General features: G+C 36.8%; 1 protein-coding gene across 1 annotated transcript; it reads right to left on the reverse strand.

Annotated features, from left to right (window-relative positions):
- Positions 1-1,809: 1,809 nt before the first annotated feature.
- Positions 1,810-12,180, reverse strand: LOC103457750 (adhesion G protein-coupled receptor F5-like). Its single transcript, XM_081602658.1, has 7 exons — positions 11,350-12,180; positions 6,090-6,493; positions 4,919-5,097; positions 4,049-4,225; positions 2,594-3,964; positions 2,461-2,502; positions 1,810-2,305 (listed from the first exon to the last, which is right to left on the reverse strand). The coding sequence occupies exons 2-7, from the start codon at positions 6,142-6,144 to the stop codon at positions 2,249-2,251; spliced, it is 1,881 nt and encodes a 626-aa protein (XP_081458784.1). The 5' UTR covers positions 6,145-6,493; positions 11,350-12,180; the 3' UTR covers positions 1,810-2,248.
- Positions 12,181-13,642: the final 1,462 nt, after the last annotated feature.

Genomic DNA, 13,642 nt, shown 5'->3' on the forward strand with positions numbered 1-13,642 from the left:
CAGCTTTGGATGCTTTCATGCAGAATCAAACTTTCTCCACAGTTCATGTGCAACATACAGATGGATACGTTTGCAGCAGAAAGATGACGGCTGGACATGAGAGTACTCAACATCTACAGAAGCGTAAAGTTCCTACAGAAGAAGTATGATGTATTTCATAGGTCTTATTGTCCATCAACCAAACTGGCTGTTGTATTCGGCCTCGATTGCGGTTGATGTGGCGCTCTGGGTTCCAAATATAAACAAAAGTTTGCATAATACACCATTAGCTACACCCAAACTGATTACAAAATAAATATCCTATACAATATAAATTACAATTAATTTGCTATGCTAAAAATTACTTTGACACAGTAATAATAATGAATAATGAGCTAAAAATGAAGCTGTTGGACTTTCAGCACAGTAGCACTGTGGCTTTTTATTTTCAGTGTAGCATTTGTTAATGTAATCACTTATTAATGTAATCTATAATCTGAAAGATGTATTTTTCATTATTTTCAGAACTTCAAAACACACTTTCTCCAAGAGCTACTCTGGAGATCGCCATCATGCTGCTGGGTTGACTCCTGGACATTTTGCCTGTTGAGGAGCGTTGTATGTGTAAAGATTAATTTTTTATAGAAAATGATACAAATCATCAACAGTGTTGCAGACAGTAAGCACTCTATTGTCAATGAAAGTATTTTATCCTGTTCTACATATACATTACCTGTTCTACATATACATTATGTATTTTTCAATGTAAAGTCCAGTAACGTTTACATTGAAAAATATGTATGTTTGGAAAAAGGACTTTTTGAATTTTTAAATTTATTTTAATATTTCATTCCATTTCTTGATTTTAGACTTTGCAAATAATTTTATACTTCTTGTCTGTCTGCCATCCTTAACATTTTAAAAAATATATTTTTATTGTTGAGGTTTTATTGCCAAACAGCAATATATTGATGCTTTTTACCATTAAATATTTTTCTAATGAAACTTTCACTGTTTTCACTGTCTCTTACATGTCTAGCAAAATAAAATGATATATATTTTTTAACATTATTTTTGCCTCGGTCGTCTTTAATGTCATTAATACAAGTGAACGTCGTACAGACGTACGGAGGTTTTCTGAATGTTCAGTGCTCACCAGGAAGCCACTGGACACACGAGGAAGATGGTGTGACAGACTTTTTGCTAAAGTGAATTAAAATGAAAATTGTGTATCATTTTCAAAGAAAACAATACATGTGGTGTCACCAAAATCACATGACAGCCTCTGTGTCTTTTGTTCAGTTCACTAAAGTCGACTCCATCACTAAAGTTCACAAGATGGAAGTTCACATGGACAACGGCTGACAACTTATAAAAAATATATTTTCCTAGCTAGATAAGTCAAACAAAAGCTGGCTTATGAGATCTTTTTTTTGCCCAACTTCACAGGTACTGCCTACCTGCGGTCAGAGCTGGGTGAACGGAGTTAATGCAAAATGATGGAAATGAACAGCTAATGTTGAGACTCTGAGGTTGTTCAGCAGGTTTGTGGAAAACTTTGAAAGCTGTTTTCACTAAATTTCAAATGACTTTATCTTAATTTCTTTCTTTTATTTCCATGTGTTTGACATCATTGGAAAGCTTAAAATCGACACTTTTTGAATCTGTAAGTATCACAAGACCCCTAAAGTAGACTTGTTTCTACTTTTGTAGTGACCAGTCGCAAATGTAAAAAAATAAAAATAAAAATTTTTAAATAAAAGTTACATAAGCTAACTTTAAAAGCACATGAAAAACTTAACCATGCAAAAAAAAAAAGATATACAGAAAAGCCTTAAAATGATTTATTTTTACAGCATGTACACATAATAAAAATCAGCACGCAGTCAAAAAAAACATCAGCTTCAGTTTATTGTAGAAAAAAACATGAACCATTTTCTTCCAACATGGCTGTGTCTCAACCATGAAAACATCTTTGCCACGCTCCCTCATTGTTTTGAAGTTGCTGGGGTTGTTTAGAGCTGGTGACGAGTTACAATAGTTGCATAAATCATCATTGGGTTTTTCAACCAAGACAACAAACATAACTTTATTAGAAAAAGAGATTGAAAAGGCTTTATATTTATATACAAGGCTTAGGTATTACTGTACATTAACATAGCAACAATGATAAACAAAATGCAAGAAAATGAATGTAGGACAAAGAATGACAGGTTAAAACCAACGGTCTTCCCTCTTCATCATAGGAACCCTTCAGGCAGTTACTTCATCAACCAGCGGTGGACTTATCAGCTGAAGTCAGTGATTTTATAGTTTCTGCCCGCACCTGAAAAAAGAATATACTATATAAGTACACAGCTATAACAACATGGGAGTGGTTGATTGATTTGTGCACAAAAAATATTTCAAATCAATAGATTTGACATAAATGATAGCTCTTTCCAAAATATTAAATTTTTTGTGTAAAGGGCACACAGACACCTTTTTGTCCAGCAGTGTTCCAAACACCCAAATGAAACAACCCTGCAAAAAAGACACAAGGATTTGAGAAAGAGTTTCAAAAAGTAGGGAGTTTTAGAATAACTCTGGATAGTAAACATGTGATTGTTGTTACCTGCAGTGAATTGCACAGGGTAAAAGCAAAATGAATCTCCTTGTGTTGTGGAGCAATTATGGTTCCGATTCCCAAACTCCACGTCAGTCCGAAAAACGGTGTGAGCACAGCCAGACTCCTGGCAATCACCACCAGAACATGCTGCTCTCCTGCCTGGTTGGCATTACTTACTGCTCTTCTGCTCAGCATTTTATAAATCACAACTAGCAGGATGAGGAAGTTTATTGCCACGATCACAAGTGCAGGACCCACAAAGGCCAACAGAGCTCTGGAGTCCTCCCAGTTCAGCCAACAGCCACTACTTTCTCTGATGTATTTATGTGACGGGACAGTCACTGCCATGGTTGTTATGGCGATGACCAGCGGCGCAGCGTACCCCAGAACAAATCCAATAACCAGCATGGACGTTTTGGACAATCCGCCCTCGAAGACGAAGACGGTGCGGTAGAGCAGCAGCAGGGCTGAGGCCAACATCCAGAAGAACATGGCGAGGTAGAAGAGGTGGATGAAGAAGGTCACGGCTGCACACAGGGCAGGGTTTTTCTTCTTATCGGCGTCTGAAATGTACGCTCCGATGATGAACCAGATGTTTGCAATCAGGAGAGAAATGGCGATGTTGATGATGGAAACGTGACGCAGGAAGGCGGTGGTGTTGGTACTTATTTTTTTCCAAGTGAGAGCTTCAGTGATAAGACATATGACCAAAGAAGCCATGGATATGCCAACTCCAATTATCGTTATGTCCTTGATGTTTTTATCCTCAATAATCTCAGGGGACATCAGCATGGAGAAGGAGGTGAGATGGTTGCAGCTGCAGCTGATGGTTTCATTGTTGTGGGACAGCAGAGAGCAGCCAGAGTTGCTCCATCCTCCAAGACCATCAAAGAGTGTGAAATTCCAGAAAACACACTTTGGGTTTCCCAGGGTGACATTCAGAATTCCTGATGTTATTGATATATTTCTGATTTTGGCTGCTGTCGTAGCGAGAACAACCTTTCCGTTGATAACCATGGATGAGGAGTTGTCTTCATCTCTTGGAGGGAGCACGTTATCCATGGACGCGAATACGATCGTGGTAATGTATTGACTTCCTCCGCTGCCCTCTGGTATGTCTATCTCCACTGAGAAGTTAAAATCATGACGAAAATGGTTTTCGAACATAGTTTTAATCAGTTGAATGAAACTTGTCTCAATGGCAAAGGTTTCATTGACCAGATTGTCCGATACAGACTCAAAAAGATTCAGCAAGGCAGAGCTGGTGCTTCGTATTGTGGAGTTGTTTTGGTTTATTTTGCCGTCTTTTTCGTTGAGAGTGTCCCATGATCCCTTTGATTCAATGGACGTGAGAACGCCAGCCGTTTCCAGGATATACTGTTTTTAAAAACAGTAAACACATATATTAAACATGTATATTTTGAAATATGGAGATATTACGTAACATACACCTTCACCTACCGTTGTTGACTTTTTATTTAGTGGGAAAGTTAACAATGGGGATTTGCTAGCTACATTGTTAAGGATCGTAACAATCGAACTGATCGTGGCTGGAGAAACGGAAACGATCCCAGTGTTGTTGACAGTCACATTTCTGAGTTCCTCCAAGAAATTTGGCAATGTTGAGTCATTTATTGTCTGTTGTAGTTAAAGAAATACATTTTTAGTTTCACAGTTAAAGTCATGGCTTGTATTTGTTTAACTTTAGATTGTTTCTGATGATAAAACCAAATATAATGCAATACATTAAAAATACAGTCTTGTTTAATTGTTCTACAATCATGTTTTAATTCAAGTATGAAAAGACAATTGTAGGAATGTTTGAATTCTGAAATTAAATCTTTTTTTTTGAAACACCATCTGATTTTCAGATGTCTGAGGCGTCATAATCAAAACATTAAGCTTTTTGGGGGGTTATGTGATCATCCTAACCAAAAAGTAATTTTTCCAATGTATTTTAAATTTGTAATCAGTTTTATGTAAATACAGTTGGTAAAAATTGTACTGAACACATAAATGTTTCTTTTAGATGAATTTGGCAAGAACACATCACATAAATATTTTGGTCATCCAATCTGATCTAGAACAGGAAATGTGTAATATGATTTAATGAGAGGCAGCTAGAAAAATGGTTCCCAATATTTTCTTTTTGAAAACTATTTGTAAAGAGGCACAGACATCAGAGATACTTATCAAAAACATGACAGGATGTAATATAATTGATTTTTCTTTACTAAAGTTGAAAATAAATATACAAATGTTGCATTCTACTGATATCAGAGTCTTTTTTATTGTGTTTTGGTGTAATGATAGTAAACATGGGTGAGTTACCTTAGATTTATCAAGCATCTCCTGAATGGGTGCGAGGACACAATTGTCCTCTTTTTGTTCGTATTTTGCATTTTTCATACAAACTGCTGTCATATTTCCCACCATGCCCTCGCCACAGGGTGCCGACACTTGGTGATCTACTAATCCGATTCCATATGGAGGCTCTGAACATGTAATAACTAAAGATGGAAGAATATGGTGAGTTGAACCCAAAATTCTGACAAGATAAGATGATTTTGACTTTTTGATTGACCAGCTCCAATTTTTCAAAATAGGCACAAATCACCCTAATCACAACCCAATCACCACACAACACTTACTAACTTAGAGGGACGTCACAAGATCGTTATATTTATCTTTATATATATTTATATTATATCTCACAAGTTATATTTCATTTGACAAGTTTCTGATTATAACATTTTCTAAAGTAGAACAAAAAATGCTTTTCTTCTTACATTTGCTAAATCAGCATTACAGCAAACATTACATGTCTAGCATACAGTTGGTCAAAGAATGATACAGGTGACAGCCACTCTCAGCCAGATGCATTATGGGTTTTAATGAACGGTGTAAATTGGCACAGCAGAAAATTAGAGCGACAATCTAAAAGCTCTCCACACCAAGCAATGCAAAACCTGCCGGCAGTAATAATGACATGAGTAGTTTTACTTAGTAATAACAAATGTTTTGGGTTTCTTGATCTATCCCAGCAGTGCAAGGATACTGTGCCAATATGGCAACACAAATAGCTACATAACACCCTGCTTTTGGCAAGCTGTTTGTGTATTTATGCTATATTCTTAATAGCGGTTTTCCCTACTTGATTGCAGACTACCATTTTTTTCCAACACCAGCTAGACTTTATTTCTTTCCAGTAGATACACCATCACACACTGAGGACTAATTCATTCTGCACCGACTCAGTCTGCTCCACAGTCTGGGTAATGGAAATTTTACTTTGACTCTTGAACGTTCTAGTGCAGCCCAGACTGAGCACTAGGGACAATAATACTGGGAGTCAGCAGGTGGCGCCAAACACACCTGCTGACTGAAGCGGTGAGCAGAGATCTGCTGTTTTTATCCGTTTAGATAGTTTATTTTGCAGGACCCCTTTAAGTGGAGGTGAAATGCCATCATCAGAAACATAAAATAGGTAAAATCAGAATACCATTGACTTCTTCACATGTATAGATGGACGTGGGGACGACGTTGCTGTCAAACATCTGGAATAGTTCTCCGATAGTGCTTTCCACTATGTAGCCAGGATTATTCCATTAAAACACATTAGAGACAGATGAGTGAGTTTGGAAGTTATAAATACATATTAAAACATTTTTCTAACAAATTAACTACAAAAAAAAATCAGTAAGCCATTATCACCTTTGGAAATAATCTGTAAGAGAAATGACATATCCAAATTAGTCTTCATGTAAAACACTTTGCACAATTTTTTCAACGGTTCTAATGTAGGTGCAATATTATAAAATAGAGATAATAAAGAAATGAATGCGTACCTGCCACATGCAGACAGCTCCAATCAGAAACACAGACGCTCTGATCCACATTGTCAATCTGATGCAAAAGCACAAAACACAGTGGCATTAATACAGCCATATTCAATCAATTTGAAAATACGATGAATACAGTGGTGTGGAAGTTTTCACCCTCTTCCAAATTTCAGTTTTTGTTTTGTCACACTTCAGTGTATCAGAACATCAAACCAATATAACATAAATATAATCTAATTATAGCAAAATTAATACACATAACGTTTTCTGCTGGTACCAACCAAACAATTTTTAATACACAATTATTCGTAAAACTGTAGAATTTAAAGAGGGTGTCCTTTTTACAAACACTGTAAATATAGATGTCAGTTTCATTTAAAGAAATATGTTCTTTAAAAAGGAGAAGGTAGTTTCTTTGTTTAAAACCAAAAAAATACAGGTAGATCTATAAAAAAATCTGACTATTGTGTAAAACTCTAATAACTCTAACCAGTCATCTCAGTCATTTTAGAGATCCAGTAGTAAAATGTTTCAAGCTTTTATTTCATGCAGTTTCAGTGATTTTGACTTAAAGGTGCAGAAAACACAAAAGTCACCGTCTTAAAAAATTACAGTATCACATCAGACCGGTTCTCCTCCTGCATGAATTACTGCATTAATGCTCCGTGGCACGGAGGAGATCAGCCTGTGGTTCTGTGTAGGTGGAATGGAAACCCAGGCTTTCAGATCATCTTCATTGTTGGGTCCGGTGTCGCTCATCTTCCTCTTGACAACAACCCAGCGATTCTCTGTAGGTTAAAGGTTAGGTCTGGTGGCCAATCAACAACAGGAACACCATGGTCACTGAAGCAGCTTTTGGTACCTTCAGCAGGATTGACTGTGGACTCCAGAAAATCCAGTGGACCAGAACCAGCAGATGACATGGCAGCCCAAACTATCACTGACTCTGGAGATTTTTTTCTGGCCCTTCTTGTCCCTTCTTCACTTTCACTGGAACCTTGATTTCCAAATGAAATGCATAACTTACAGAAGTCCGGACCACTGAGCAGCAGTCCAGTTCTGATGTTGTTTCTGGTTCAGGGGTGGCTTGGTGTGGAGGATGCATCATTTGTAGCCATGTCTATGAGTCTTGATGTACCACCTCTGGTTGAGTCCACTCCCTGTGAAGCTCCCCTAAATTCTGAAATGGATATTGCTCGACAGTTTCAAGGTTGAGGTTCTCCCTGTTGCAGCTTTTCCTAGCACATTTTTACCATCCAATCAATGTTCTGTTAATATGGTTGGATCCAGAGCTGTGTGAACAACCAGCTTCTTTAGCTGAACTTTTGTGTCTTGTTCTGCTTGTGATGGAAGTTCATGACTGTCTGACATCTGTCCAATCAGCAGTCTTCCTTATGAGGGACTGTTTAAAGTCTCAGGGAACCTCTGCAGATGTTCACAGTTATTCAGCTGATTAGCGCGTGACACCAGGATTTTCCACTTTTGATATTTTTCACACTATTCTCATTTTCTGAGACACTGTCTGTGAGACACAACATCAAAATTGCAAGAACCAAAAGCTTTGAAAATTTCACTCTGAGTGATAATTCATTATAATACATGCGTTTCACTTTCTGAGATGACTAGCAGGAAATGCTGCACATTTATGCAATATTCTATTTTTTATTTTTTTTAAATGCACCTGTATGCAAAGTAATTTGCTTGGTTTAGTCAACACTTTCTTTGTATTACTCAGTTATGTTGGCTGTTTTCTGGTTTGGTTAACAGGTTTGGTATGGGGGTTTGGTTTACTGCTGGTTTGGTATGGGGGCGATGCGTCATTTGTTTCAATGTGTTGGTTTTTGTCCATGTTCAGGGTGGCAAAGGAACCTGCTGGCATCTCTGTTAAGAGCTCAAAACATGCACATCTAGCCACTGTGATCACTGTGTTACTTGTGAAATTTTATTTAATTTTAAATTTTTAAGTTTTTCTAAGCAAACTTATTTGCATCACTTTGCATCCAGGTAGGAGCTTTAAAATGCTTTAGTTGTGCTGTTCATTTCCAGGGTGCTGTGAACTCCTCCAACGTGAAAAAAAATTTGTAGTTATATATTTAAAAAATACTGTATATTCTAAAATATTCTAGGATGGTCAGCTAGTAGTATCCAATGATCTTAAGATACAGAGGAGGAAAACATCAAACTAAAAGATAAGTATAGTAAGATGAAACAAAATCAGTCCCAGGCACAAAGTTGATTAAGTCGGTTCCAGAAAAGGAAAATCAAACTGCTAAAAAGAAAAGAACTGAAGGCAGAGAGGAAGACTCCAAATTAGCTTCAGACAACGTGAAAAAAAAAAATTAGTCAAAGTTACACCTGAGTTACACATGCAGTTAATATTTCTACACAGGACATGTAGAAAATGTCCTTCAAAAATAACATCTTGAAGGTGTTATAAAAAAAAAAAAGATTCTTTAAACAGTGTTTGTAACTCAGACTGCATATTTGCAGGGGCGGATCTAGTGGGGTGGCAGGGGTGGCTGTTGCCACCCCAAATGAGAGCCTCGCCACCCCTGTTGCCACCGCAGCTAGCGACAATGAATTCAATAAATAGTTATGGCAAATCGGACATTAAGCGCATGAAACTCTTTTTTCCCCAACAACATTGAATGCAACACAATGTAACCTGACACCTACTGGGGAAGTGCAAGAGAAGGACAGAGCACGAGGCAGCAGCATTGATGGATATATGTTACTGGACTGGACATTACGTGATTTATCGTAAGTCACACATGCGCCATATCGGTGCTCAGGAAAATACTACAATAACGCAAATAATCAGAACAACTGACGCAATGTTTAGTAGTTAATTCAACCATGGTAATAAGGGCTTCAAATTTCACAGGTGAGGAAAACGTTTAAATTTAAAGAAAACAATGAACAAATGAGCAGTGGGTCAGTTATACTAGCCTAACTGTTAGCCTGCTACTGACTTTGATAACCTTAACATGTGCTGCGCAGTTCGGTGTGTTTTGGTTCAGTTGGCACTAAAACAGGTCAACCCGCCACCACGTCATCAGTAGAGCAGCTGTTTAAATCAGCTAATCAACCGCCGCTGTGCTCAGGCGAAAACTTATTAATAATCACAATATAGACATCAAGCTGAATGTTCTGTTTTGGTGTTTTTGCTACTTTTTTGTGTGAAAAATGTTTGTTTTTTGGTGTTGATTCCCCTGATCGGTAATCTCTGCTCTATTTGCTCCTTGAGCTGTTGTGTGTCGATTGCCATGGCAAAGGGTCGTATGTAATACCAACACACAGAGCGAGAAAAGGCGGAATAAAAGTTGTTGGAGCTATTTTTTTCTTTCTTTATTTATCCATTTGAATTTTGTTACTTTATTCTTAAATTTCTATTTTTGGTATTATTTACAGAGTTTATTTGTAGGTTGATAATTGTTGATTTTATTTATTTTTTTGTTTTATTATTTTTCTTATTTGTTTTCTAAATTTAGACAGGAAGTAATGTGGGTCAGTCCACATAGATAAGTTCAGGGGCCTGGAGAAGGACCAGCACGCATTTGGGTTTGAGGCTGATGGTTTTTAAGAGTGGTAGCATGAGAACAAATGAAAGTTTGATCTCTGTAATTGTTTGGTGAAAGAGGAAAATAAATCACCGAGATCAATCAATAAGTTTGGACATTGAACCTTGTTTTGCCCGTGTCTAGAATCATGACCCCAGTGCCTTAGTAGTGGCTTGGTGGAACTTTTATTGGATGTTTGGCTTTGCAAACAATCAGAAGTGGTTCTGTTTGGTTCTTCACCTGTTTATCAGCTTTATTGTAGCTTTATTGTGGCGCCACTGTCTGCAACCACTGCAATTCCTAAAAACAAGCGACAAAAACTGAGCTAATCTCCTGTGTTCTAAAAACATGGTGATATTTATAACAGTTGTCAAACTACGGCTCCTACAGCATATTTACAGTAAATCCTGCACTACATCTGTCATGGCTTCTGTAGCAACTGCATTGAGGTCACAGTTGTATCTTTATTGCATTATGCAAATGTCCGAGATCAGCATAGTAATGTTAAATAAATACAAAATCTGTGATGCACATGCACATTGTCCAACAAATAATAAAAAGAAGTTCAGCCTGAAATGTAATGAGCTAACCATGCTAGGTTAGCTCATCGTTGTCATGACCACTGCGCTTAGTACTGAACTAGTTTCAGTCAGCAGATTAAATTCTTATTCCTTGTGCCTTTGCACATTATTATGCAAGATTATTGTATGTGTATGGATTACTTGGGTTGTTACTGATACCTGTTGTGAATGTTATGCCGATGAACCCTCTGTGATCATCAATACAGTACTGAGAAAAATATGTTCAGTTGCCTATAGTGTATTCTAGAACAGTGTTTCCCAACCCTGGTCATTAAGGCACACTGACCTGCATGTTTTAGATGTTCCCCTGCTTCAACACACCCCATTCAGATGATTGCAATTCAGCAAAACCCTGTTAATCAGCCAACAATTAAAATCATGTGTGCTGATTGGTCTGTATGGCCTGATCACCAGCCACGATCCTCTGAAGACACTTGGACGATATGAGAGACAATATTTGCTTTTCTGTTAATTCAATTTAAGTTTAATATTTCAACTTTAATTTTTATTTCAGTTCAATCTATGTTTTAGATTCTCATCCCACACAGCTTGTTGGCTGTTATTCCAATGTCAGCTTAATAATGAAAAACCTGCCAGCCTCAACAGCCGCTTCCAAATACTTTCATTTAAAAACTCACAAATTGGAGAATAAAATACAGCTTCCTGTGAAATCTTCTCTTGACAGTTTAAAACTTCTTGTGCTCAGATTCCTTTGAGCTACTCACTTACACGTCAGTGATCCTGTAGACTTTGATAAAAAAAAGGCAGAAATATCTTACCTTTCCTTGGTATTGATGTTGAAATCAAGAAAAGAACATAAATCCTCCGACTTTCCGTAGCTGGACAGCAAAATATTCCCAGTGTTCGCATATAGAAAGGGAATTAAAATGTTCCTGGAAAACTGCGTTCTGCTGGAGAGAACGTCTTTGTCCGGGTTATGGAGCCAGTCAGGAAATGATGGGGGAGTTCAACGATTCTCATGCATTACAGCTTTTATTGACAGTCCATTTGCATTTATGGCGTCCGTCAGATACGGTCCGACAACAGAACCATCAAACAGCTTCGCTCGAAATGATGTGAATTTGGGAATATTTGCTTAAATGTTACTTTGTGGGAATTGAATAAAATATCTCTTTTTGATCTGCAACAGACAGGCGACCTGTCCAGGGTGACCCCGCCTCTTGCCCGGAACGTTACCTTTAGAGAGGCACCAGCAACCCTCCCGACCCCACTGAGGGACAAGGGTGTATAGAAAATGGATGGATGGATGGATGGATCTCTTTTTGATGAAATGTGGATGTAAAGAATGACACCATCATTTGTTTTATAGGTTAATGTTCCACTGGTTGGTTTGGGAGTTTGGTTTTTGCATAAGTAAATGTTCACTTCCTGTTTCTCATCCACTCATAATCCAGCTAGAGAAAGGCAAAGTAATGGAGAAATATCTAACAACCACATGAAGAATGACTACTGAGAAAGTAATAATAATAATAATAATAATAATAATAATAATAATAATCCCTGGGGTTATAATATTAATATTTTTAAATGAAGACATACTATCTAATATACTAATATAGTTGATACTTTAGGAACACAACCGTAATGTAGAAATGAAAGAAGTTTTATTCAGTTGAATTTTTATTTTAAAACGAAAACGATCTGAAAAGGAAACTTTATTTCAATTTTTCTAATGTGTAATTTGGTTTTGGAAAACTATGCAAAACACATTTGATCAGGCCGGGTTACCGTGGTGACTCAGCTAAATAAACAAGCTTATCGCTTTGCTCAACAGCCTGGTTTTGTTTTAGTTATTTGCATAAAATTTAATAGAGCCATTTGAATAAAATAATCACCTGGGTGGATTCTAACCTCTCACAATATAAACTTCAAAAAAAAAAAAAAAAAAATGGGATTGATCAATACTTATCTGGAATTTCTAATATTGTTTCCCTTGTGAAATAATCAAACCAACAGATTTTTTTCTGTATTAATTTGTCCGTCTCAGTAATAAAATAGGATATTGTGAAAAACTGTGAAGAATTTATATGAAAAAGCATTATTTTAGACTTTAGTATTGTATTAAAATGATTATCAATACTAATAGTTTCTTTTTTTGTTTGTTTTTGTGTCTTTTGTATTACACTGCATGTTGTTTAACAGTTTCAATCAGGCCTGTTTAGAACAAAGACCTGCGGTTTGTTTGTAGAAAAAGGTTCAAACCAGGATTAGAACATTTAAGTATGTGAAACTGTGGCATTTAACTTGCAAAAGAAGTGGGTACAGTTTGAGTTTACTCAAAAAATGAAAAACTTCCTAGTTAAGTTTATTATTTTCACCCAATGATTGAGTCCTTCTGACCAAGACTGAGAGATAAACTTTATTATTCCTGCAGGAAATTATTACACCAAATGTTCTAAGTTTATTAGATGAGTACTATGTGACACAATGAGTTTAATAGTTTTACATTTTACATTTTTTCACAGTTTTGTAAGGCAGTGACTTTTGGGGTTTTGTTCTCTGTAAGCCATAATTGTCAAAAAACGACACTAAAGAAAAGCTTGAAATGAATCAAGAAAAGATTCGGGTTTCACTTCTGAGATGAATGTTTTAGAATATTCTGATTTTCTGAACTGTACTTGTGGGTGAAGGAACTGCAGGATGAGAATCAACCAATCAGAACCTGACGATTCACATAAACCTCAGTTTCTGCTTCATTTTGTCAGTCACATCCTGCCAGCCAATCACAGCTGTGGTTCTGTTCACCCTGATTTAAAGGGCCATGGCGTATAATGTGCATAAAATTCATGTTAAACATCCCCAGCTCTGGAAATGTTTTCTATATCTTAAATATAAGACTCAGATTGAGCCATTTTCCTCATTAGATGCTGAAGGAACATAAAGTTACACAAGTTATTTCATAGATTACATTACAGTTGAGCAGGAAGCAATCTTTGTAAAGAAAAAAAAATATAATTTTCTTGACTACTGGGATGTTCCCATCTACTAAAGCTCTTTGGGTTTAACTTTGTCGTTGTTCACATCATCAGGTGGCCCTGAAGGTTTTGTTGT

This window comes from Poecilia reticulata, chromosome 21 (assembly GCF_904066995.2).
Source record: "Poecilia reticulata chromosome 21, P_reticulata-male-v2, whole genome shotgun sequence".
NCBI classification, from domain to species: Eukaryota; Metazoa; Chordata; class Actinopteri; order Cyprinodontiformes; family Poeciliidae; genus Poecilia; species Poecilia reticulata.